The sequence below is a fragment of the Rhipicephalus sanguineus genome, chromosome 6, assembly GCF_013339695.2.
Source record: "Rhipicephalus sanguineus isolate Rsan-2018 chromosome 6, BIME_Rsan_1.4, whole genome shotgun sequence".
Classification (NCBI taxonomy): Eukaryota; Metazoa; Arthropoda; class Arachnida; order Ixodida; family Ixodidae; genus Rhipicephalus; species Rhipicephalus sanguineus.
In genome coordinates, this window is record NC_051181.1 from 73,069,816 (window position 1) to 73,095,888 (window position 26,073).

The 26,073-nt window shown below is 46.1% G+C and overlaps 1 protein-coding gene across 1 annotated transcript in view; it reads left to right on the top strand.

The window, feature by feature from the left end:
• LOC119397343 (uncharacterized) overlaps window positions 1-17,682 on the top strand; it is a 50,593-nt gene extending 32,911 nt beyond the window's left edge. Inside the window, exons 9-13 of the mRNA XM_037664776.2 lie at window positions 857-978; window positions 2,925-3,048; window positions 10,541-10,738; window positions 13,152-13,271; window positions 17,381-17,682. Coding sequence (XP_037520704.2) covers window positions 857-978; window positions 2,925-3,048; window positions 10,541-10,738; window positions 13,152-13,271; window positions 17,381-17,587 — 771 coding nt within the window. The 3' untranslated portion in view covers window positions 17,588-17,682. The remainder of the gene's footprint in view (window positions 1-856; window positions 979-2,924; window positions 3,049-10,540; window positions 10,739-13,151; window positions 13,272-17,380) is intronic.
• Window positions 17,683-26,073: the final 8,391 nt, after the last annotated feature.

A 26,073-nucleotide genomic window follows, 5' to 3' on the forward strand; every position in this document is an offset into this window, starting at 1 on the left:
ACTACATGTTCTCAGGTCGGTATGAAATGTATGAACGAAAAATTTAATGTACACCCAATAAGTAAACTCTCTTTAGCTGTAGCAAATAGGCGATAGGCGGAGCAACCGGAGACGCTAGTGCGTACTGTACAGAATTCCGCTTTGCTGCCGTTTGAGCCAGTAGGAAAGGTGCCGCAGAAGCCTGTAAACAATCAAGAGCTGACGAGTTGGTGAATGCTACAATATCGCGGAGTTTAACCGTGTCGGGAATACATCCCGGCATTGAACCAGCGAACTCAAGTTTCACCTTATAATGGTGGGTCCAGCCAAGCGCGCCGGAGCTTAAGCCACATTGTAACTTACATTGCAAGCTTACACTCTAGGTTTGAGTACTCCTTTCGGAACTTAGTCGCAAAAGTCTCAGTCCGAGCTAGTTGATTATTTGATACTATATCGAGAACGGTAAGCGCACCAAGACAATGACAACAAAAACGAACGCACGAGCGCTTCTGTGTGCTCGTTTTCGTTGTCTTTTTCTTGATGCTCTTGCCGTTTTCAACCTGACGCTAGTGTTGGCTCGCAATCAGTTGTTACATGACCGAAAGCTTAGTGTTTTCGCTGGCAGTGTCGACAACTGATAGCCGGGGTCAAGCGTACGTAATATCGATATTCGAGAGCGAAATAACCTGGATGCAGATATCCTTTGTGTTACGGCTTATGTCTGAAAACTATCTCTGCTCTTTTTGTGAAAGATTATATGAATTAGCTTATCGGATAATGTACGGGAGGATGTGTGGATGATTATGAAAAATGCGAAAGTGCTTTGCGTGAGCTATTTTGCACAGTAATGTGCAAGGGGTGTGTTCCTTCTACGCAGAAATTGTACGAGTTGCTGGCTGAGAAGTCATACCACAGTGGATTTGGCCAGCACACGATCATTTTCTTCGGGTTCTCTCCTCTGAACCATAGATGGGTTTCCTTCGTGCCCTCACTGTTCACGTAAGTTCTACCTCAAACCTGTTACCACTCCATAGGAATGCCGCAAAGTGCAGCAGCTAGCATAGCGACCAGGGTAGCTGGCATTCCCACGTTCTTTCTCGCAAGCGCTGCATGTCATTTCTCGACAGGGTAAGGCTTGTGCGTGGGGCTGAATAATCTCGACGCAGCTCAGCACGCTTCAGTGTTGTTTCCACAAGGCTGCACGGAACGCCCACGCTCGTAGGATCTGTGCTTCAAGGCTTTAAAAAGTGTTAACAAACCAGTAGTCGAGAAACAAGCAAAAGCGGTTTCCTTTACCGGTGAGAGAAGACAAGTAAGAACTGCGGCCGACTTCTTTATGAGCACTGGGGCGAAGCACCATAGGTGTGCGCAGAGTTCTCCATTAGGGGAGGACTCGTAGGTCGGCCAAAAAAATTGCAGCTCACTCAGACTCACTCAAGAAATATGTTTTGTTCTTAGGATTCACTCGGACTCAGACGCACTAAAATTTTCCTCAGCCGGCTCACCAAAATACTACTCACCCGGGCCCACGCAGACACAGACTCACGGCCCGATCTGAGTCTGAGTGAATCTGAGTGAGTCGACTAACGAATCCGTTAGCGTAAATTAGCTTATCCGATCATGGTGCCAATGCTATTCAACACTAATATCTCACATAATCGGTGCTCTACGATACGCCTTTTGATATTGTATTTTCAAACGCGTGTTATCAGTGGTTTCAAACCAGTAAGGACATCTTTATGAAATGCGCGACTCACACGAGATATATTATCAAGAACTTCTCGTGAAAGAGTTTACAGAGGGAGGTCGCGGCAACAACACCCCGTCCCCCACAACTCACGCTCGCAATCAACATTTATTGATCACTTGATCAATAAATGTTGAGGTGACGCACGAACGCTGATGCGTTGTCATATGTGTGAATAGACTTAAGTATAAACGTAAACCGATATTAGACTGGTAGTAATGCTGAAGATGAGTAGATAGGACAATAGGTCGGTAATAGAAGGTGGAGCTCACACAGACTTACTCAAGAAATACGTAGTGTTCTTAGGACTCACTCGGACTCAGACTCACTAAAACTTTCCTGAGCCGGACTCGCTCGGATTCCAGCTCACTAAAATATTACTCAACCGGACTCATGCAGACTCCGACTCGCGGCTCGATCTTTGAGTGATTCTGAGCGAGTCGACTTATGAGTGAGTTTGCCGACCTTTGCGGGAGATCAAGATTCACCGTATAAACCCCCATTTCCCCCACCTAAATTATTTGTCGCGTCCGAATCATTTGTCGTGTTCATGCAAAATTGAAAATGACGCCATGACGTGCTTTTCACAAGGACATGCCTGTGATGCCCGGCTCTCCAGAGCTCTCCAGAGGTAAGGCGGAAAGCAAACAGTTCTGGAATGCAACGTGAGGCGTCCTCGCCCGCCATCGTCGTCAAAAACCTGCATGGCCGTAGCCCTGCACTTAAAACAATGAACGGGACAGGCCTGAATATACGTAAACGTATGATGCAGACATTGCACCCCCATTGATGCTTAACCCCCCCCCCCCCCCCACTTCACTTGTACGCACGTCAATGTCCTTCACAAACTAAAACAAAGATATACTCATAGACTACTATGGTCTGGTCAAACCTGATTACTGCGAGCAGGCAATAATGTGTTGCAACGTAGTTTAAAAAAATATTCCGTTATTAAAAATATTATAATTATTTAAAGTTCGTCGGTCTATGCCTTTCACTGAATCCGGTAGTAAGGGAAAGCAGCCGCTGGAGTAGTTCGGCTTAGTCCTTCGTGGTGAGATGTTTTTGTTGTTTTTTGTTGTTTATCATCGGTCTATGGTGAAACCAACCATGCGTTCACACATTTTTTTTTCGTTTCCAAATATTTGTTTTATACGGCTCCGTGTTAAAAAGGAGTCCACAATGTTTTCTATTACAGAACCTTCAGACCTCACCTGTTCGTGATTCGAGGACATTACTCGCTCATCAATAATAATGAGTCAATCTGCAGGATAGTGGCGCCCACGTTTCAGAGTCGTGCGCCAGGAACGTACTTCACATTGGTAAGCGAATATTTCAAACGTTAATTTCAGAAGTTTTACGCGCGAAAGAACGGTCTGTTTCCGAAGCAGATCGTAGTGGGGGACTACAGAATTACATGGCTCAAACGAAGTTTTTTTGGAGTGCACCATACCCTAACTACAGGGGCAACCTCACGTGCATGGCATAGCCCACTGCAAACCACAGCAGGTTTCCTTAGAATCAGCAACACTTCGGCTGGCAGCAGGGAATGCAACTGCGCAGACAGTATACCTTACGCTCGCTTTATTCGCGTTATTTACACAACTACAGGTCTGCAATTTTATAGGCCACCGGTGGGCCGGTTTCAGCTGACCGAAAACAAGACATTCCCATTTTATAGAAAATTCAGCAAGGCGGCCCGCCGAGCTAGTAGGTAATAGATGAAACAAAAATAGGGATGTGTGAATAGAAATTTGGAAGGCCGAATCTAATGTACGAACCGAATCGAATACTCTTTGAATAGTTTTGGATATTGAAAAGCCGTTCATGAACTTTTATAAAGTGATGTTCACATACCCAGATTCATAATTTTAGCGTAAGAAGCAGAAATGCAGCATCAGGAACATATAATCCCATTCCTCCAATGCCCACAAGACTTCGCAAAATGCGATCGGTGATTGTACAGACTATAAAATCTGGCTCCCCAAGCATTAGGTATACCCCGCCGTGCTACTTAAGCTCTCGTGCTTTACGCCAGTACTATGTCCGCTGGGACTAATTTTACCGCATATTCGCACTCATTTGGTGTTAAGCATGAAGCCCTCTTAGCTACCTTTGTCGGCGACCTTCACATCACCTTGAGTCAAAAGCCAGAGCCGTTATCCGGGAACTCAAAAAAAAAAAAATTCACCGCCATATCCACGAAGTGAATGATGTTAGAGGAGCTTGCTCAGGGATGATCGGGTAACCCGCGAATGCTCCGTACACATTCCTCTACCATCATGTATAGACGTGACAACGTTGTTATATACGCATTACATACACAATGTTTATTAATTTACGGTTGGATGCACTGTATACATTTTGATGAAGCATATGTACATTTGGATGAACTATAAACATAATATATACACAAGAGATGTTGTTTTACCAAGTTCAAGAAGGGCGTCCCTCGATGAGTTCGGGGACTGGTTTACCTTTAAAGATGATTGCTTTATGATGGATGAACTATATGCATTACATATACACAAGAGATGTGCTTTTACAAAGTACAAGAAGGGCGACCCTCGATAACCTCGGGGACTCGTTTCCCTTTAAAGATGATTGCTTTATGATCAGTAAAGTATGTTGCCAAGGGGTCATCGATGATGGGACGCAATGGAAAGTTCGAGAAGGCAACATCGATACAGGTGCCCTTGATGGTGGTGGGACGTTTGCAGTCGTACGATACGCATCGGAGAGCGTAACGTGACATCATGTGTTGGCTGGTTATTGGCAACGCGAGATCTTCCCGAGCTGCTGCTGCGTTGCGAGCCCGTCGCGCTGCTGCCGTTCATGCTGCGGATCGGCAACGAAGAGTGTTCACTTAGTGAGCTCCCGGCGAAGAGAAAGGAAGCGAGCCAAACGAGAGGCGCGGCCCTCAAGCAGTCACCTAACTAGCGCTTGCGCCGAGCGCGGTGTGTGCCGCCTTGAGCGGCGGCGCGATCTAGTGAGCATTCTTGAAATCACCGGAGAGAGCGCAGCTGCGCTCCTGGCGGGACCAATGAGAAGTAGTGAGCCACCGGGCACGCCGCGTGTGGACAAGGCACGAGCATAAGAAGCTTGGCGAGCAAGCTCCTAAAAGAAAATTCGGGGATTGTTCCTAGAACAAAACGAGAACATTCGGGCAATCAGTCAAATGAGTTTTGAGGTGCGGGGTTTGCACCTTCTTCAATAGATGGCGCCGTGCTGCGTGCAACGCATCAGTGTCGTACGTCGCGTCGTGACCGCATACGCTAGTGAAAGCGCAAGACTTACCCTACAGAGAGAGAGGAATCCAAATGGGCCACACTGCACAGCGTGGCGGGCTGTGGTTGGATGTGACCTTGCTAACATGCATTATACCTATTTATAGCGAAGCTATTTAAGCCGCAGGTTAGGCCGTTAGGTGTCGCAGAAAAACCTCGCCGAGCGATGACATCACCATGCGCCGCCTTGCAACTCGTTGAAGGAGTAGAAGGAGGAGTAGAGGAGAAGAGAAGTGGAGAGGAGAAGAAATAAAAACAAATAAAGCCATTTCCACGCATGTGCAATCCTAGCAAACAGCGGAGCTTGCATGCAAGCGCCACCACCTGGCGATCGCAGATATTCTTCATCTTTCCTGATCTTCGGCTTATTTCTTCTTTCTTTCATGTTTCTTCCTTTTAGGTTTAGGAGCTTTTTTAACAATTGAAGGCAAACGAAATATCTTTCTCTGCAATCAGGCATATAGCATAGAGCTCAGTATTCGTTTCAATAAAAAAAAACCACGAAATCAAGCATCAACCGCATGACGAATGGTAAGGCGCCTGCCAACAATGGGAACACCATCCGATGCGTTCCCGGTAAATGTTAGGTTGCAGCTGCTTTGCACTTCGGATGACGTCAAACAGCCCTTCCTTTACGCCGCGTGTGTTTCCCGCTTTCATATATAAAAGGCAGACCCGTCTAGCAACTCATTCAGATCATTCTAAGAGTGCCATGGGTAAACGACGGAAATTAAAGACACCGGAAGAACAGCGCGAACGCAATGCTCGACGAAAGGAACAAATCGGCCTGGCTGAAAATGGTCGCAGAACCAATCAAGGTCTACCGCAGTGACCACAAAACGATTATCACTAACATTTCTTTAATAATAAAACATACCCCCCATCAGCACGTGTGGTGTTTGATGCAGCTTCACTGTCCATTCACCTTCGCAGGGCGGGATGGCAGCTAATTTTTTTGGGTGGGCTTGACAGAATTCAACAGGGAACTATTCGATTCGAAATTCTCGAAAATTCTGCGACCCCTACGTGGACAAAGCGAAATCTACTAAGAAGCGTAAAGCAAAATGGAAAGATGGTTCGAGCCCTGCTTGTGAGAAAATAAAGGACGGTAGAGTGCGCTTTTCCTGGGCGGGTATTTTAACAGCTGAGCTGTTTAAGCCTAACGTTGGTTCATGACGGGTGAACAGAAACGATCATCATCATGAACCGGCACGCGCTCTCTTCGCCCTCTTCTTCATCTTCGTTACCTTCTGCTTCGCTCCCAGAACACGTGCGCCGATTTGTCCGGCGTGAGATGCAATAACTCTGATGGGCGAGAGAACGAGTACAGAGACAGAGAAAGAGAGAGAGAGAGAAAAAGTAAGAAACATAAAAAAACATGGCTGATCCCTCCGTCATAGGAATCGGTATTACACGAAATCCAATCGTGTCTTCGCAGAAGTAGTCATTATTGTGTAGCGATATATGAGAGCTTCTGCAATGTATATGGGCGTTTGGCCACTTTAGCATCGTTTGACGTGAATGGACCCACGTTGACGCTTAGTGGCACATCTCCATCGCAGCAACTAACGCCCACGGTCATGATTTAGCGGTTGTGGTAGCTGAAGTTGTTAACATATACCTGGATACAGCGTATCGTGAATCCCGCGCAAAGATGGCACCAACAAACACATAATAAACACTGCTACTCGATATGCACTTCATCAAAGCATCGTCAGTTAATGCGAAACGTCACGGTGTGCGTTTCTCAGCAATAGGATAGCCTACGCCTGTGCTCATGCATATAATACTACACTGCGCTTCAGCAACACGGGAGGCAGAGGTTCGTAGCTTGAGCCGCGAACGCGCGCAGGCGTTCCACATCCCGCTGACCTCTATCAGCACCGACTGCTAAAACTGCTGCAGCGCTTATTGCAGCAGTTTTATCAGTCGGTGATATCGCACCGGAAGCTGTCGGCGGCGGAGAAAGAGCGTTGGTGTGTGTGGAAGCTGCACTACTCCGACAACGAGCCGTCACACGCCAACACGAAGCGAAAGGCAAAGAACGTAACTGCGTGCAGGGATACTCCCCGGTGCTAACGCGGCCAGTGCTTTTCGCTGGTATCGAGACGCTTTAACTACGGCATCCGAGAGTGCACGCCGGCGGTTTTCTCGGAGGCCATGCTTTAACTGCGTCGTCGCCGAATCGTTCTGTGTCGGCGCTAGTAAGTGTCATACCGCAATACTTCTCTTTACTGCTCACAGACGGCGGCACCGCGCCGCCCCGCCAACAGAGAGCACCTCGCAAGACAGAATTTGTGAGAGATATAAGGCGCTCTCTTGATGCAGCGCTAAAAGACAGAGACTAAGTCTCCCTCTTAGTCTCTGTCTTTTAGCGCTGCATTAAGAATGTATTTACACCAACTAGCCCAACCTTCTATGCTGTTGCAATATAAGGCGCGTTTGTTCTGTGTCGCGCATCTGCCTTGTGGGTTTAGTCGGTAGCACGCCGGGCGCTTACCTTCGCGTACCGAGAGATCATAAGGTCGATTCCCGGTGGCGGAACATTTTCGCATAGTTTTTTTAAAGACGATAGTCTTTCTTGGGGAACTTAAACGCAGAAATTTTGGTCTGTCTTTCTGTTTGTGGGCACGTCCCTCGATTCAGCCACTCGGCCAAAGTTGAACCGCTTGCCCAAGGGCCAGCCATCGTGAACGGCTGACTAGGTTCATACTTGTGTACATTGTTGATCAAAAAGCAAACATTACGCATATCTGAGGCGCAACATCACTAGGTAAGTATTAGGTGGTGTGTTCCTTTAATAGAAAATACATAGATACGTAAATTCTAGAGACCCTAGTTTCTTAAGCTGCGCTGAAAATGCGACTGCGCCGAAACTTGGCTTCCTCCGTGCCCTCTGCACGAGCTCATTGTTGTGTTTCGGTTTCGGTTCAGTATTGCACTGTACGAGTGCCATGGGGCGCCGCTCTGGCATTCCTGCTTTACCCAGGCTACGTGAATATAAAAGAGTGTGTGGAGAGTACTCGTTGAGTGCGGACGTTCTTCTGCTTCGGCGCTTCGCGCCAAACCGCGTGTTCGGGCTGGCTGGCGTCCCAGCCGGTCGCGTTGGTTACCGCCGGTCTTCGCCTGCTGCTGCGCCGGGACTACCAGCCCGCAACACAGCATTCACGTTTCCCGACGTATTGCCAGATGGCGTTCATATCTCACGCAGCACATCTTCTATCGTCTTTAGACGACATTTCTTTTCTTTCTCATCCGTTAGCGTCCATTTTATCAACGTCATATCCGTGACAGAAATATGTCACTGTGGTCTTGATGGACCCCGGCATAAAACACTTTCGTGTTAAAAGAAAGAAAGTGAGATAGAAAGAAAGGAAAACAAAAATTCTTGGTGAAACGGGATTCCAACCCACGTACCCACGATCCGAAGGCGACCGTTGTAACCACTCGGCTAACCAGGTACTCTAGCGGAGCATGAAATAATCTTGTATAGTATAGTATAGCAAGACGGCGTGAAATAGAAGTGAGGAGGAGAGATATCAGGAGGATGAAAACGAGGAGGAGAGGGATTAAAGCATAGGCTTTAAGGAATTGGAAAGAGAGGAGAAATAAGGGCAGAAAGAGAAGAAAGGAAGGAAGAGGGAGAATAAGAAAGTATAAAGAAATAGAGAGATATAAAAAGAACGGAAGAGGAAGCAAGCCAGAGATAGAGGGAGAGAGAGTGAGACAGAAACAAAAAAAGAGAAGGAAAGATAGAAAGAAGAAGACAGAGAATGAGATAGGTGGAAAGATTGACAGAAAGAAATCAATAGAAATAAGTATAGACAAAAAAGACCTAGAAATAACAGGGCGAAGAAAGAAAGAAAGAGAGGAAAAAGGAAAGAAAGAAAGAAAGAAAGAAAGAAAGAAAGAAAGAAAGAAAGAAAGAAAGAAAGAAAGAAAGAAAGAAAGAAAGAAAGAAAGAAAGAAAGAAAGAAAGAAAGATAAAGAAAAACTAAGAAGGCCGCCCAGCTCCCCAGTTTCTGCAGGCTTGGCACTACTGTAAAAAGGTGCCTCAATTTTTTCCAGCGACGCGCTGTTATCCTTTATTCTATGCTAGTCTTAGTCTTGTCATCCAGCTCTCGTGACCAACTGATCCCCGACCGTCGGGACCATCGCTTTAACCACTGGTCAATGCAAAAAGCGCAGAAGGCATTATCACCATAAAAGGATCACTACGAAACATTGCGCCTGTCTTATTTATCGCCAACGAGTTATTTTTGCGCTGTCTATGTTCACATTGATAGGTTCTTGCTTGTTAAAAGAGTACAAGTATGACACTTTCTACTTGTCATTGCTGGGCGGTACTGGAAGGTTCCAAGCACTTAGTTATATACATTTAAAAAAAAAGACGTTCGCACAAGCCTTAGGGCACCCTAAATAATTTGCTACAGTGCGTGTTTACGTGGATCAGATGGTGTAACTAGGAACTGTACTACCCTTGTCTAGCAAAACTTTGCTGCTTTAGTGTTTTCGTGTGGCCACTGTATGTCGCTCTTGAATATGCCGAACTGGTAACTATCATTGTCACGTTAATTGGAGCACAGTACTTTCAGCTTCCGTCACTTAATCCTGTGTTGCGTCTGGTAGCTTTTATATACAAGCATACATCGCAGAAATGGTTGCACAGTTCGAGGCTCCTTTCTACCCCGCAACAATGATAGTAAACTGACTCGCGCACCCTGATTTGCTTGAACGCTGCGCGCCTGGTAATTTTAGGTCACGAGTGGTGTGCCCGCTATCAGCGTGGCATAGCATGCTTAAAGGAAAGCTCAAGAGGCTTTAGAATTCGGTAAAACTTCGTGGTTGACAAGGACCGACATTATTGTCGGTGATGTTGTAATTTTTTTTACACGGTTGTTGCAGCAGGAGCTTTAAAATGCGCGAAATAAAAGTTTGTCTTCCTCCGCTCACGCGAGCGCAGCGCGCTCGCGTGACTCCACAAAGGGCGCGATGTGTACTATATATTATGCAGAAGGGTAAATGATGCGCTGCAGAGGTACACACAAACGCATGTTTGAAAAAAAAACGCGAAACAGATACGTGCCTTTTGCACTAAGAACTTTATTCGTTTTCTCTCGTCAAGCATTGATTCTCAGACAGTGAAAGATGACGTGTGCAATGACGGAAGGAATCGTAATAAAATAAGCTCCAACGAGCACGTGCTTAAAGGCATGAATCAATTCATCAATGTGTGCGAGACCACTCGTTGGAGACTTTACATTGTCTAAATCTAGCGCTACCGATGGTGGATTTACACAACTGCGGCCCGATATCTCATTCATGAAACACACTTCGATTACTTCCTTCTGTTCCTTCCGACACGCGCTAGCTTCTTTGTCCTGTCGAAACGTGGTCCGCACTGATAATTTGAAGAGTGCGGTGCTAAACTACCTGAAATCGGGTGCTTTCGAAGCAAATTTTCTTGAGCTACAGTGCATTTTCTATTTCGTGTCGTGCGAGTTTTGACGTGTTCGTCCTTGTGCAGTTCAATGCTCACGCCGCACTCAAGTACGTGGCGGACAGAGTTCAAGAAGGCGCAACGATGCTTGCGGTGTCGGCGAGCATGGCGGGACGTTGGAACAGGCCCCAACAGTACCTGAGGCACGTAGCCAGCAACTACAGATTCCTCGAGAAATGTATCAAGCTTCCTCGGCATGTGCAGCAGTTTGGAAACCTGTACGAGGTAAGAAAAAATGCTTCCGAGGTCTCGAGACCCTCGAATGGGACATTATCTATTTTCAGCCGCTGGATTCGTGTTTGTTTTGTGATCTAAATAAGTTTCGGATTACGGGCTTTTTACAATGCGGGAACGTTGCCATCAATATAAATATTATATAATCTGGGCGCTGAACCCTTCGTATATCTATTTTCGTTGTACGTTACTTCACCTTGTACACATACATCACATACTTCCATCACAGCTTCCAATCGTTTTCAATACGGGCTGGAAAGCGATTTCTTAATGTGTATTGTCGTGGAAATTTCTGAACCAAGGTTAGGACTTTGAGAGTCATTCTTTGATTTTTTTTTTTGATATTTAAAACACGTATACTGCGTTGGTGATTTCCTTTCTTAATCTTTCCAGACAACCATTTATTTTGTAGCAATAGGTGCTCCAGCGGTAAAAGTTGCGGTTTTGAAGTTCTTTGCAAAAGCAGTTAAAATTGATAGCCTTTTTTCAATGTTTCATTCACTTTTGTCTAAGCATCCAGAACATCACTATAGATAACCAGGTAACTGAACTGGAACGCTTTTGTAATTACTCGTATCTTAAGTCAGCTTCCGAGAAATTTTGTGTCAACGCACACAACGCCAACACCTGTGATATCATTTCGGAGCATTGCGGTATGACAAAACTTGATCTCATGAATAAAAACGTGTCAAATTACCGTGAGATTTTCCATGATGTGTGTCAAGAAAGCCCAAAAGCTTTTTGCTGCTGCTGTTGTTACAACAAACTCGTCAATACGAATACTTTGCTCAGATACTGAGAAATCTTCCTTTCAGCATCTGAAAATGATACCTTGGCAAATAGTTGCTATTTCGCGATTGTGGCTTACCGTGAATAGTAAAAAAAAAATTTTAAAGCAATCATGTCTTTAATGTGTCTTTTGAACAGAGAACGTTGTGAGCTGCTATGCAGATAAATATTACACAGCTCGGCCAGGAGACCGACCAGCTGCGTTAATCTTGATAGTTTTATCAAGGAGATCATGCTAAAAGACTGGGCGTGCACGCACGCGGACAAGAGAGGAGTCAAGACACTACATAACGCAGTGCTCAGTAATCCACCACTTGGCTAAGTGCCACGCAAATTAATAGTTCATACTGTGGCAGTGTATGCTGACGCTTTGTACCATTACACATTGCTCTACAAAGCATATATGCGCTTGGGGCCCGGTCCACTGAAAAAACTAACGTCACAGCCCCTGCGTGCACTGATAATGCTTGCGTCCGTGTATTTTCGTAATTTCGGTCGACTTTAGTGTACGATGGTAATGAGAAGCAAGAAATTACACAGATGAGAGTCGGAAACCTTGATGTCCAGGATGTCCGTTGTAATGTCCAAGTTCTAACAACGAATCATTGCAGCTTAATTGCAAGGCTACGGCTACAGCGCAAAGTGCGCTCCACCTCACCGCAACAACATTATGTGTGCGTGAAAAAGCCCACGAAAAGGATGAAAAATGATTCTTTGTTTCCGAGGCGTGGGCTCCAAAAAAAAAGAAAACCTGAATTGTCTGGCAGGTATGCAATCATATTGAGAAGTTAGCACGATGCTCTCTATAGGTTTTATATCTTACAAAAATTTATTTAGACAGTCTATAGACTGTCTAGACCCATTTTTAGAGTGTCTATAGACTGTCTAAATATATTTTTGTAAGACATACTTCGAGCTCAAAATGTCAACTCCAGGCTATGCGCTGCATATTCGCTGTAATTTGGCTTATTTCACATCGCCCGCTCCAACCACACGTGTTTTATTTTGCAAAATAGCGAAATACTGCTTCTAAAGCCATAAATAAACGAATTAGGTTCAATTACATTTGCAAGATTTATATAGAAGTGTATCTCAGCTTGGATTATTTGGGCCATGCTTTTTTTTCTATCATAATATTCTTAATCATACCGAAACTAAATTTCATGCCATTTATGATATCCTGGCTGTTTCGTGCGCCGAGCTCGTCTCCAAGCCAATTTCGGCATTTCATGAATTTGTTTTATTTTTGTCCAGTTCGCAATGGTGGTTGTTTGAACCGCGTGTGATTTATTTTGCATGTCGCGTGAAAAGGTTCCTGGTTAAAAAGTGAGCTAATTTTTTCTCCGAAATAGTTCGATTATCCGGCAAGCCTTTATTTATTCATTAGTCTTCTGTTATTTCTGCTTACGCTGATTTGATGATCATGGCACTCATATTACGTCAGTCACACAGGCTAGTTTGTTTTAAATTGTTTCCACTTATCAAAAGTGCTATGAATTATCATTCTGTAGACAGCGCACGTGCCGTCTTTTCCTTGTGCCCCAACCTTTGCCCGCATCCCTAGCGCTGTTACTCACCGGAAATATTTATAATACCTTCAATTTATGTCGTGCAGGTGTGCAGCAAACCCACCTACCTCACAGTATATGACAGGGCGTACAAGGCCGAGTACCGATACAACTTCGATGACGGCCTTTTGCTCAGCTACGACACTTCGGTGTCACTGAAAGAAAAGGTGAGACTTTGGCCTAGTTGCACAGTACTGGTTGCTGCGTTTTCTCAGCAGTGGCGTTTTCATAATGTCACGCTGCATGTCAACCCTTTGCGCATTCAGTTGATCATGAATATCAAAATTGTGTAAGAAACAACAGACTGTCAGTACTGAAGGTAATGTTCCCAAAACCCCTGTACACAGTTAGCACAGACTTCATACCTATAACATTATATAACATTAGTAAAACAACACCTTTGAGAGCACCTAGTCCAACACGCTATATGAAAAACATTACAGCATATCCACGGGTGAATGATTAAGAGCTTGGGCGAAGCTCCTGAAGCAATCATGGTCTCGGGATCCGCTTCTCGTTGAGACCGTTTCGCAGCGGCGTCCTTGGCGCGTACCGTCTCGGGATCCGCCTGGCTGCCGCCAAGCGAGCGCCAAGCAAGCGAGCCTCTCGGGATCGAGAGGCTGCCGCCAAGCGAGCTCGGCGCCATATGGATCTCGAGGCGGTGCGCGCCCGCGAAGCCGCCGCCAAGCGCGCGCGGCGCCAGGCGGCAGCCTCTCGAGCTCGCACCTCGGGATCCTGCCGATGAGCACGAGACGCAGCAGCCTTCCGCATCCGGCGCTCCTCGTCGTCCATGGTGCGCCAAGCAGCACGATCCGGCAAGCGCACTCGTCCACGTACGGCGACGATCAGGGAGAATGAGAGATAACGGGCGCAGCAGCCAATCTGAGAGCAGCGGCACTTATAACGCCATCTAGCGTGCATTCACCCAACCGCCATATTGGACACATCTCTATGGGACAGCGCTATCTAGTATATCGTCACCCAACTGCAGTTTGCATGCATCTCTATAGGATAGCGCCATCTATTGAATGATACTGGAGAAGCGACGGCGGGGGAACGCCGGACGGAGCGACGACCGACCAGGTGATGCTATAAGGAGCTTCGCCCCTAAAAACGTTAGTAATGGAACTTTAAATCAGACTGCGAGTATCCAAAGGCGTGTATCTAACACACTCAAATAACCATCACTCCTGAAAAAGTAAAGATAACCTAAAATAATATGAAACAATCCATGCAACAAGTGCATTCCCTACAGTGAACGCGAACTATGCTTTCTTGAGACAACCCCGGGCCCTGGTATCTCGCGATCGTGTCCGTTAATATTTATGTCGGTATTTGCGGACGTAAACTGAACCTACACATCTATATAGTTACTAACGAACACAAAGAAACGATCTTGTGAAGTGCAGATACGAAAAATAGTTATCTCTAAACGTGCCATACCGATGACCATTACAGTGCCAGAAATCTACGAATGTCGCAGCTTTTGGGTCATATTTCTAAAATTTATTTTTGGACCAGTGTTGCAGCGCAACTTCTCAAACTCAAGCCCAAATTAGTGTGCCGCGAATAGCACAGACCCATCAGCCGAACTCAGCGGTTACGCTATACCAAATTGGTGCAGCTCACTATTTTCCTTGGAAAATAGCGAATACATCATTTTGACATCATTTTACAGGCGTAGGCGAAAAACGTTCCACAAAGGCAGGAATGCTTAGGTAGAGTTTCGGTCTTGCTTTTGTTACGGTGGTCAACTTGGTGAAAAACAAGAAGGACGACAGGCTTTTAAGGCTGAACTGTGCGGTTTTTTTCATATTTCACAGACGGAGGTTCTCGAATTTTTATTAATATATGACATGTCTATGAAGTAAATAACTGAAGAGTATCCAGGTGCAAAAAAAATTTAAGACAAGCTTCTGCAGTACTAATGGCAATAATATTTCTTTCGGATAGGCTTCTGTGCAACATTTTAACCACTTTTTAACATCCTGAGTACGTCAGCGAGCGATCGCCAGTTTTGGGCTAAGAGCGATCGGGGCTCGTCCCCAACTCTGTTATTTTGTCCATTTCTGGAGGGCTCCCATTGAACAGATATCTACTAAAGGATTTTTTTACAACGTGAACCTAGCTGCACAATCTCCTGCACATTTGTTGAGTAAGATTTTTAGATGCGAAGCAGCTTATGACGGATGCTTTGTCCGTCCTTTCTCCCACGTCCGTCCCGCGGCGTCCACCCCCCACAGCGCACGCGCCTCCCCTCCCCCTCTCTCTCCTCCAGGATAGCTCTACTCTACGGAGCGGATCTCACGACAGGTGGTGCGACAGCTGCATACTCTGCTGGGGGCAGCCCGATAGTTCCGCGGTATAAAATGACGGAGCGCGCGCACCTGATTCTCTCCTGCGCAACGCCGCAATGAGCGCCAGCGTCAACGCCACCGCCAGTGTCAGAGTTAGCGCCAGCAAACGCGCAAGCGTCAGCGCCAGTGTCAACGTCAACGCTGACACTGGCTCCCCGCTGCTCCGCATCCACACATGGTTCCCTTTAGCGGGAGATGGCGTAATTTTTTTCATATATTTGAAGCCCGCTTTGAACGACAATAAGGGCATCTGGGAGCCTACGTTTCTTTTGTAGTCAGAGTTTCATGTGGGTGTAAATGGCAGCTTATAATACTTACATGCCTTCGGGAAACAAAACAAACACTGACGAAGAAATAAATACATGGAGAAATCCCGAAAACGTGGCGTTTTGGCCCCCATACGGGTGGGTATCTTGTATACAAAGGCAGCAAACGCAGTGGCACTTGTTTATATCTGGTGAGGTGGCGTAGTGTACGTGCGTAGATTTTGGTCATACTTTTAAGGCGAAGGCCTAAATGCTACATCAAACGCGAAATTTGACTGTCGGCGTCGGCGTCCTGCGGCGTCGGGGACGATTGATGCAAAAAACCATCATGTGATGACATCATCATGACGTCAAAAATCGCCGAAATTTGTGATGTCATCATGACGTCACATCATGACGTCAACAAAGAAAGATAAAAGAACCAGAGAACAAAGGAAGAAAAAAAACAAAGCCCACCAAGCTGCGCTGTTCCTTCAGGCTTGGCATCACTAATGCGAAGCTGCCATAATTCACTATTATTATTATTATTATTATTATTATTAGTAGTAGTAGTAGTAGTAGTATTAGTAGTAGTAGTAGTAGTAGTAGTAGTAGTAGTAGTAGTAGTAGTAGTAGTAGTAGTAGTATGATGATTATTAGGGGTGTGCGAATATTCGAAAGTTTCGAATATTCGTCGAATATTACATTCGAAATATTCGTATTCGATTCGAAAATCGTGTATTCGATAATTTCGAATATTCGAAAAATTCGAATATGCGATTCGATTATCATGCATAAAATAACTCGTCTTCCACATTTCTGCTGCGTTCGTATCGCTAGAAACGTTGCCGAGAGGAGCGATAAACATCGTAAGTACACGGAGGCACGATATCTGCCTGCGACGAGCGCCCCAATACGTATGATTTATTGCTGGTGCATCTCCGACGTGCAGCGCTGTTGGCGATCATGTAACCGTACATTTTTAATATTATGCGGCCGTAACGTGCCGCACTACCACTCGTTCACTATGCGGGACCACTTCTGAAGAAAGACAGTGACCCGTGTGACTGGTGGCGGACTGTAGGCACCTTCAGATACCCCAGTCTGGCAAAGCTTTGCCCCATGTAGCCACTTCTGTTCCAAGCGAGCGTGCCTTTTCAGTGGAAGGGGGGGGGGTGTATCTGTTACAAGGGAGCGCCTGCTGCCTGATCATATGGAGCAACTCATATTTCTTCATGATAACATGTAGTCATTATTTTCATTGTGCCGTGATATTTGCTTGTGTTGTGATGTGCATTGTGCTAGCCTGGACATTGTGTTCTGGTGATAGCAGTGGATGGTGTGTTGCCGGTCAGGCTGTTAATGTTTCTTTTTTTTTTTCAAATAGCTGCATGTTAAATAAAATATCGTTACTGTGGAGGCAGTTTTTCTTTGATATTCGATATTCGATTCGATATTCGAAGGTGGATATTCGTATTCGATTCGTATTCGAAAACTTTGATATTCGCACACCCCTAATGATTATGAGATGGTTGCTTAGCGGCTGTCCACCGGGTGGTTTGGTCACTCACCTTGTTCGCATAAGAAATTGATCATACTGATGCCATCGTAACATAAGATATGTCATTCAAGCAATATTACGTGACCACTTACTGTCTCTGTTTTCGTTTTCAGCTGTGCTACTACAAGACAAACCTCACCAGCGTCCCCCCTTATGGACTGGCCCTGTTCGATATGCAGTACGAAGACTGGAGTGGCGTGTGCTTCGCGGAGAAATTCGCCCGCCTGCGCGCCCTCCGCAGATTACTGGACTTCCTCGCCGAGCGCTTCCGTTTCGCCTCCGACTTGACGGGATGCTTGTTCAGCACGCGCGCAACTTGAAAAGCGCTGCGAGATGGGTTTGATTCGCGAACCTGTTGACACTCGCGTCTCGATGTATGCGTAGCACGGGCTACTAACGAAAGTATGAAAATTACATAAACCACACTGAAAAACACTTGCTGGACAACTATCTTTAGTTTTTTTAGATGCGAAGCAGTTCTTTGACTAGCCTGTGTGACGCTGTCCCTCCGTCCGCACAAACGCGAGGCAACGCGCTTCCCTCGGCGCTGGTGTTGGAGCGGTGCCAAGTAGGTCACGCCGCAGCTGGGCGTTGACGTCACGCTCCCCTCGCACACTTCCCTCGCAGATGCGCGCGTACGTCACTCTCTCCCTCACCCGCCGGAGCGTCTGCAGCTGCCGGCTGCAACGCCCGCTCGCCTCCCGTGTCCGCGTTTCAAACAAACGTTTACACCAGTAAACACTACACCGAGTTTCGCTTCAAACGAATCTTCCAGCGCTCGCCGCAGCACCCGCGTTAGCGCCGTTCAACCCGTGACGCCACCCGTGACGCCACCCGTGCGCAACGCTGCTGCTTGGCATCAGGGTTGCCAATGGTGGCTACTTTTCGCCAAATTGGCGAATTTGAGAGGCTCGTGGCGACCTAAAATTGTGAATGGCGACACGGCGAATTTTTGGCGATTTTCGGCTTAGGTCTCCACTACGTTATGCATCCTAAGCTCAGTGTCTTCCCAACGAATGAGCGGCAACATTCTCTGTATTTACCATGGTTTTTGACCCACGAGTAGAATGTGCACATTTCGCGTCATTCGGTATGTCCGTCCTGTAACTCATGTGTATCTCCTCAATTCATCTAGATACAGGAGGTACTGCAGCGGCCCCTAGCGACATTCTAGCAACATGTAAGTCAGCGGACTACCTTGCATACCGCGAGGCGGCAGTGTTTTACTATAAGTTTAAAGGCTTTAGGTGCCCTGAATGAATGAAACAACTTTATTGCGAGATCCGGCTAGTTGCTGGTCCGGGCCAGACCGCTCAGATGGAGGACGGAAGACTTTGTCTTCCACTAGCCTCCCTGCTTCTCTAAAGTTTCGCTTCTGAAGGGGCTAGACGACGGGTTGGCCGCGTCTTCCGATCATTTGTTCCGCCAGAGCTCCAACTGTTCTGAATAGGTTGGCGACTTATTCACTGTTTCAGTTGCCCCAATTCAGCTCGTAAAGACTGTTTTGGAATAGCGAAGAGAGGCGGATACGCGGCTATTTGTGCAATAAAAAATATTTATTGAGGCATTTTCCACTGTTCTCGGTGAGCGTGTGCAATGAAAACAATTGTTATATAACATTTTACCTTATGTACCTGTTTATTAATAACGCATCGGGTTGACGCGTGTAGATATAAGTGACTATAAGAAAGGGTCGGTGGCGTCCGGTATCATATTAGTTCACACTGAAAATGTGTAAGACTCACTAATGATCGGTTCCTGTAAGAATTCTGTCGCGTTACCTTCAATGAACTTTTTAATCCTTTTAATTCATAGAAGGGTACGTAAAGCTGTCTACAAACAATGATTTCACAGTTTTCGCCCAAGGTTTACCACACTTTTACCTTTGAAACGGTCGGATAGAGATGGAAGTATATCATGAGCGTTTCATTCATTCACCTTTGCGCCACCACGCACATCTTGCGGATACTCCAAGAAGGAGCACCATGTACTCCCATGGTGAAGCGGGCGATACGACTGCATTGAGTAACGTCGGTATAATTTAAGGGTCTGGGATGGTACTGTATTCTGTGGGGCTATACATCAGTGGAAATTTTTATTACTATAGGTATGCCGTACATATCTATAAAATGGCGACTTTTTTGGCGAAATTTGTGAAAAAATGGCGACTTTTGGCGAGTTTTTGGTCGTCGTTTGGCGACATTTAGTCGAAAGTCAGTGGCAACCCTGCTTGGCATCCCATCAGGGCTCCCTTCGGGGAGATGGTCCAATTTTTTTTCTAATGTTGCCTTACCAATTTGCGTCATCACTACCATGCTCTTTGCGTGTAAGATGTCGCGGTTGCATGCATCGCTGAGGGCGACACAGAGGGGCCTGTATAACGCAATATATAATGGCACATTCTAGCGATCCGTGATGGTAATTAGGCGCGAAATCTTAACATTAGACAGATTGGTGGCTACCTTTATTTCATGCTTAGAATAGGACACAGCTCCCTGAAACAGGCACTTCAGTCACACCTTACTTGACATCGCAACAAATGCGGTCTGGCCTGATGATTCGTAAAGCAAGTACTATTTAACTTTCAGTATATAGCTAATTAAACTACGCGTGACAAGGCGCCTGTTGCTATTCGTGTCTTAGAACCCAAGTATGGAGTACTTCTGTGAAGGCATTCTATACATAGCGCTCCGCGCTGTATAAAATTCTTCGACTTGTTCATACATTTACACCCGATTAGGCAGAGTGCGACGATGTTTTCTTATAACTTCGTCGCAGGAACAATCAAATTGACAGTGTGTTTCTAAAGCGTTCCCAAACATACACGCGGGCGTAGTTTAGGTGCGCTGATACAATGGTAGCACCATGACAGCACCATGGCGACAGCGCCTTTACACTCTGCTTTCGCATGTATCGTGCGCCCCATAATATTGGCGTGACACCACGAATATGTACACGCTTTTCGCGCGCGCCAGTAGGTTAGGTTCATTAAGGTTGCACGAGTTTCTAAACTAATTTATGTCCAAACCAATCTAAGGGTGAGAAGCCAAAAAATACTCTCTAATTAATAGAAGAAACCAGAACCAAATGCGAATTTCTTGTTGACAACACCCGAAGTAAAGAATCTTGATCTCGGTTTGCTGTTTTTCTTTAGTCTTGTTAGTATTTTAACACGAAAGTGTTTTATGCCGGGGTCCACCAAGACTTCAATGACGTATATCCGTCACGGAAATGACGTCGAAAAAAGGTACACGATCAGATGGCAAAGAAAGGAAGGTTCCGTCACCGGGCATCAAACCCCCGACCGCTCGGTCCGCAACAACAGATGTCGGGCACGCTATCCACTGCGCCACGCTCACAGACTGGAAGCTTTACAAACGCGCCTTCTATATCTACCACTCTCCCGGTCGGCGGGGTGGTGTAGCCCTCTGGGAGCGGTAAGGTAAAGTAATTCGTCATTAATATGGCCTCCGCGATCAGCATATGCAACGCGTTACACGTCCGTGCCATTCGGAGCGCTTTCAATAGAAGTTGAATTTTATCAATGCCTTAACACACCGCGAGGTGGCGACATTGGCCCAAGCGTCATAAAAACAAGGTAAAGCGTCGGCCTCGCTCATAGCATCACGCTAATCCAAACCAGAAATGGCTCTGCGACGCGCGCCTGCCTCACCTGGCTGACCCCGCTCACGCGCTCGCGCCGAGAAAAATCGCGGCCGGGCTGGCGGGGTGGCACGACGCGCCTTGCGTTTCCCTCTAGTCCGGCCGTGGTGTTCAATCGCATTTTAACATGCCGCGGGATGGCGACTAAGTTCTGCGTCCAATATGCGACGCTTCTCTGGCTATCACACCTCGTTCTTTGATTACGCTTTCGCCGTTGACTACTACAGCTACCACGTTTGTTTAATCATTTAACATGAACGTTAGTCGTCGGGATTGAGATGTACCACCAATCATCAAAGTAGGTGCATCCACGCTAAACGGTGCTATAGCTGCCAGACATCAATATGCATTGTGCAAACTCTCTTATATCAATGTACAGTAAACATTCAGTTACTTCTGTAAGGGCACGCTTTACTTACGTGTTATTCCGATTCCTATGACGGAGGGATCAACCATCTTTCTTTAAATTTGTCTTGCGCCCATAAGTGTGCATGTACTGTGACGCACCAGACATCCTATACCATATCCTATAGGGATGTGTACAAAAACCTTGCACCGTAGGCAATCAAGCAATACCCGAAGAGCACTGGGAGGCCAAGTCATAGGACTCGGATCCAAAGAATCAGTGCAGCCCGATAGAAGGGGCTCGTATGATGGCCATAGCCCGCGGCTTCCTGGAATAAGAAGGCAAGCCCACCAGGGCGCACACTGCGCTTGCTCAGCATAACGTGTTCTTTCTCCGCCTCCTCCTCCATGGTTTTATAACGTATCATGGAACAAGATATCGTAAGCATTTTTCGAGAGACCGAGGATATATCGGCATAGATGAAAGCGTTACGTTGACCAGCAGCTATCGCAAGGTCACCAAAGCCTGAAACCGATCTTTTGTACACGCACAAACAACTTTGCACGCCCACTTTACTATCTGTGCCCTCGGTCCTCACGATGCAAGGAGGGAAAATATGAAACGCAAGCGGGATGTTTAAAACGCAGAAATGGCCGCCCTCGTAGACTGGTGATAAATCGCTAAAATTTTTTCGCCGATTGTAGACGGGAAGCTCCAAAGCAAAAAAGCCAGCAGAACTTGTAGTACATCCAAAATTAAACAACAATACAGTGCTGTCGGTGCCCCTGCTCTGCGGAGGAAAGCTTGACGTTGATGTGCTATTGCTGCAAGGTCCGAAGAACTCTGAAGTGCCATCGGTAAAGAGTCATGGCCGGCTTGCCAACTATAGTAGAATCTATAAGCGTGAGCCTTCCGGCTTCTCACATTACGATGTTGGTTTTTACGCGACCGCTATCAGGAGGACGAGCCAAGCACAGCGCGAAACCTCTTCAAAGCTCATGCGGACTATCGCCGTCATATCGTAGCGACATAAACCAGCAATCACTCGTCCTGTAGCCCATAGCTCGCCAACGTTGTTTACATGTCAATATTATGTAACGAGCACAGCTCCAACACAATGATAGTAGCCTTTTCTGTCAGTGCGAAATTCCATACTGCACCGTAGCAAGCAACTAAGAAACAAAGTAAACTAACTGTTACCAGTATAGCAGCGTACAATGCAGTCTCTGTAAATACAATAATCCAGACGGTACATTGCTCTCAATCCACGCTGCAAACGGACATCGAGACACAGTACTGCCCACTATTCACCGAGAGTCCTTGCGATTAGTTTTCACGCGAGCTGCGCGCACCGAAAGGTTGCGGCATTCAGTACACATTTCGAGAGCCACGCCAAGAGACACTCCCTTTAGTTTTCACACAGTCTGGGCCCACCAAAAACTTAAAGCGTTCACTTGAGAGTCCTTCGAGTGCTGCAGCAGTACAAGCGAAACCGCTATTATTGTACCGTGAGTGTTCCCTTTGCTAGCCATAAGTTCGCCTAATAAATCTCGTTTCACTGCTTCGTTCTTCACCGTCACAGCCACGCGACTATGTAATACCCAGCGTCGGTTTCGCATTGACTGTGCGGTTGCTTGCAGGCAAAGCTTGAGGCGTGCGTCCGGCAGGATATTCGAAGTTTCTTAGTAATATCTGGAGTTTCACGCCTCAAAACCACGATGTCTTTTTGAGAGACGCCGTCGTGACGGGTTCCCGAAATTTTGACCATCAGGTGTTCTTGAACGTGCACTGAATTTATACCACTGGGCGTGTTCGCCCGCGATAGCACACGCTGTCGTATCTCCAAAGGAAATCAGCGGATGGCTCATAGGTTTGTACGTGTTGTGCTCTCATCGCAAAGTTTGCGTTGAAGCAATGGACAGCACAAATGTCCCTTAGCTCGCGACAGCGGGCGCATTTTCTAAAGGAGTGAGCTGCATGCCTTACTTTGCATGACATTCCAATTGACTATTTCTTTCTTTTCTTCCTTGCGTAGTGCAAAAAAAAAAAAAACAAGCCATAGTTGTTGATGTTCCTCAGACACTTGGCGCAACCCACTTCGGGAGATTGGCCATGAATCAGACGGTGCCGTTCTTAAAGAATTATTTCATTTGCTGAATAAAATAGTTCAAAAATGAATAGTGTAGCCATTACACATTAAAAGTATAACTTCGTAAATCTTGAAAAATAAAATTACACCATCTCCCGCTAAAGGGGACCATGAGGCGATGCGAAGCCGGAGCACTCGCACGATCGCGTTCCGCTGGCGTTCGCTGGGCATACTACCGACCTCGCGTCGTGGAACCCGAAGAGGCACGCTACGCGCGTCGTGTCTTCCCTCTAGCCTGGCCGTTAATTCTCGCAGGGCGTGCGGAGAACGCGCTCGACAGGTGCGCGAGAGAGAGGCAGTGTAGGAGAGTGGAGAGAGGGGGGAGGGGACGCGCATGCGCTGGTCCTCATCGCGGCGCTGCGCAGGAGAGAATTTCGGAATGTCGAGCCCGCATTTAAGAGGAGCCAACCGAGGCAAGCGCTGGACTGAACGCGCGCAGCGCTCTACCACTTGAAGGACAGGAGACTAGAGGAGGAGAGTAGCGTATGCGCCGTGAAAGCAGAAGCGAGAACGCAGGAGAAGCGCAAGCAGGTGCTGGTGAGAAGTGGAGAAAGTAACGCGCAGCTGTTGGAGAGAGGGAAGGAGGAGAGTCTCGCATGCGTAGTGTGAGTGCGGACTACTACGCCGTGTGCGGATTACCACGCCGTGTTACATACCCCCGAGCAAGAGATACTTCACATCTAAAACGAACGAAAAACGACCAAAAATACATGAATATTAAGCTGTGATTAAGAAAAGAAACATTCGAAAAAAAAACTGGATTAACATACATTTAACCTTCAATTCTTTCAGTCTCTTGTATGAAATTGTATACAGCGTCGAAAGTATTCCTGTGGCTAAAACCAAGTGTTGTAGCACCAAATGGAAGAACCACCGGATGTGACAAATTCAAGCCAATAATTCGGAGGGGTTCTTCTAGCAGTCTTTTTCTTTGAATTTTAAACCTGCGGCACGTTAAAAACAAGTGATCCAGAGATTCACTCTCATTACAGTGAAGACATAAAGGTTGACTGAGCTAGATGAGACCTGTGAAGGTAAAAACTCAGGGGTGAAATCGACATCGTAGCCTTATAACTGATGTTTCTTCTTTCCTAGAGGAACACCATCTGTTCTTCCAAGGAAACCTTAGTTGCGGGAAATCTGATGAAAACAAGGAAGATTTGTCGAAGTTATTGGACGTTGTAAGCTTCTCGTATCGCGCTGCAGTGAAATACGCCGACGTCGGCAATATATGCATAACAGGGCCATCGTGATTTGATACTGCAAGTGCATCCGCATATTCATTCACTATTAAACCTTTCTGGCCATGTACCCACACTAAACGAATAAGACGTAACTGTCTTGGAATTAGCAAATAAAATGTCTCTAAGGTACTTGCTAAATTAGCTGCACTAAGGAAGAACAGATAGAGAGGCAGCCTGTTAGAATAACCACTTCCGACAGACACTGAGGCAATTTCCGAAACGCTAGGATTATAGCCAGCAATTCAGCGTGGTATATAGGCGTAAAGTCAGGTAACCGAATTGAGTATGTTTAATCCAGAGAGAATGACGCGATTCCCACACCTGCCTTCTCTTCGCAAACCGAAGCATCAGTCGCTATCACAATGTTTGCTTATAGATTGGCCAAATAACCTTCCAAAATGTAATTTAGATATCGAGGTGTAACTGTTTAGCATTCTTAAGATAGATATGGTCAAATTCAATCCTAATTGTTTCTAGAGTGCTGAGTATAAGTACTTCACAGAGGTGAACTTTTATTGGGTCCAGAAGTCTGTGAAAAAATGACTCGGGGGCAACGTAACCTAGACCATTGGTGATTAAGAAATAAGGCCGGCAGATTAATGCAAACATACTGTGCCCTCCCCTGGGGTGACGCATAGATTTTTAATATTGTTCGTACTGTTAGAATAATAACCCTTTTGATAAGAGAAGGCAGGCATGATTCTTCGTATAGAATATTGTTCGCGACAAATTTAGGAAGGCCGAAACATAAGCGTAATGATTCACGTTGTAGAAGAACCAGCGGTAGAACTTTGCAAGCCGGAGCACCAGAAAACAAAACGCAGCCGAATTCTAATATCCGTCGAATGTATGTACATACAATAAATCATAACGAACACGTCTCTGCGCAAACCGGCGCGCTTGTTGCTAAGCCTACGTAGCACACCTACTGCGTGTACTCCCTTAACAGACATGTTTTCTATATGGGGACTTCAGGGAACTTTTTCGGTGTAGGTTAATTACCCCTAAATACCTACTGATTTTACCTGGGGTATAATGTCTTGTCGGTAAAGTAATGAAATTCGCTCTAGGACACTATGTGCGAAAACTACGATTGCACTTCTATTGGTATTGAGCGATAAGTTAATGGCCTGCAGCCACGTTTCCAGTCTACTCATATATGTCTGCAGAATTTCGTATAGTGTTTGAATGTCCGCTGATGCAGCAAAAATTGCGATGTCATCGGCATACACATGCACCTGTACATCCTGTTGTACGGGAATCGTACATAGTAAAACTATAAACAATAGCGGTGCAAATACAGACCCTTGCGGGAGACCTTTCGTTTGTATATATTTCGAAGAAGTCACACCGGATGGCGAGCAATAAAATTTTCTACCACTTAAAAAAGCGTACATCCATTGC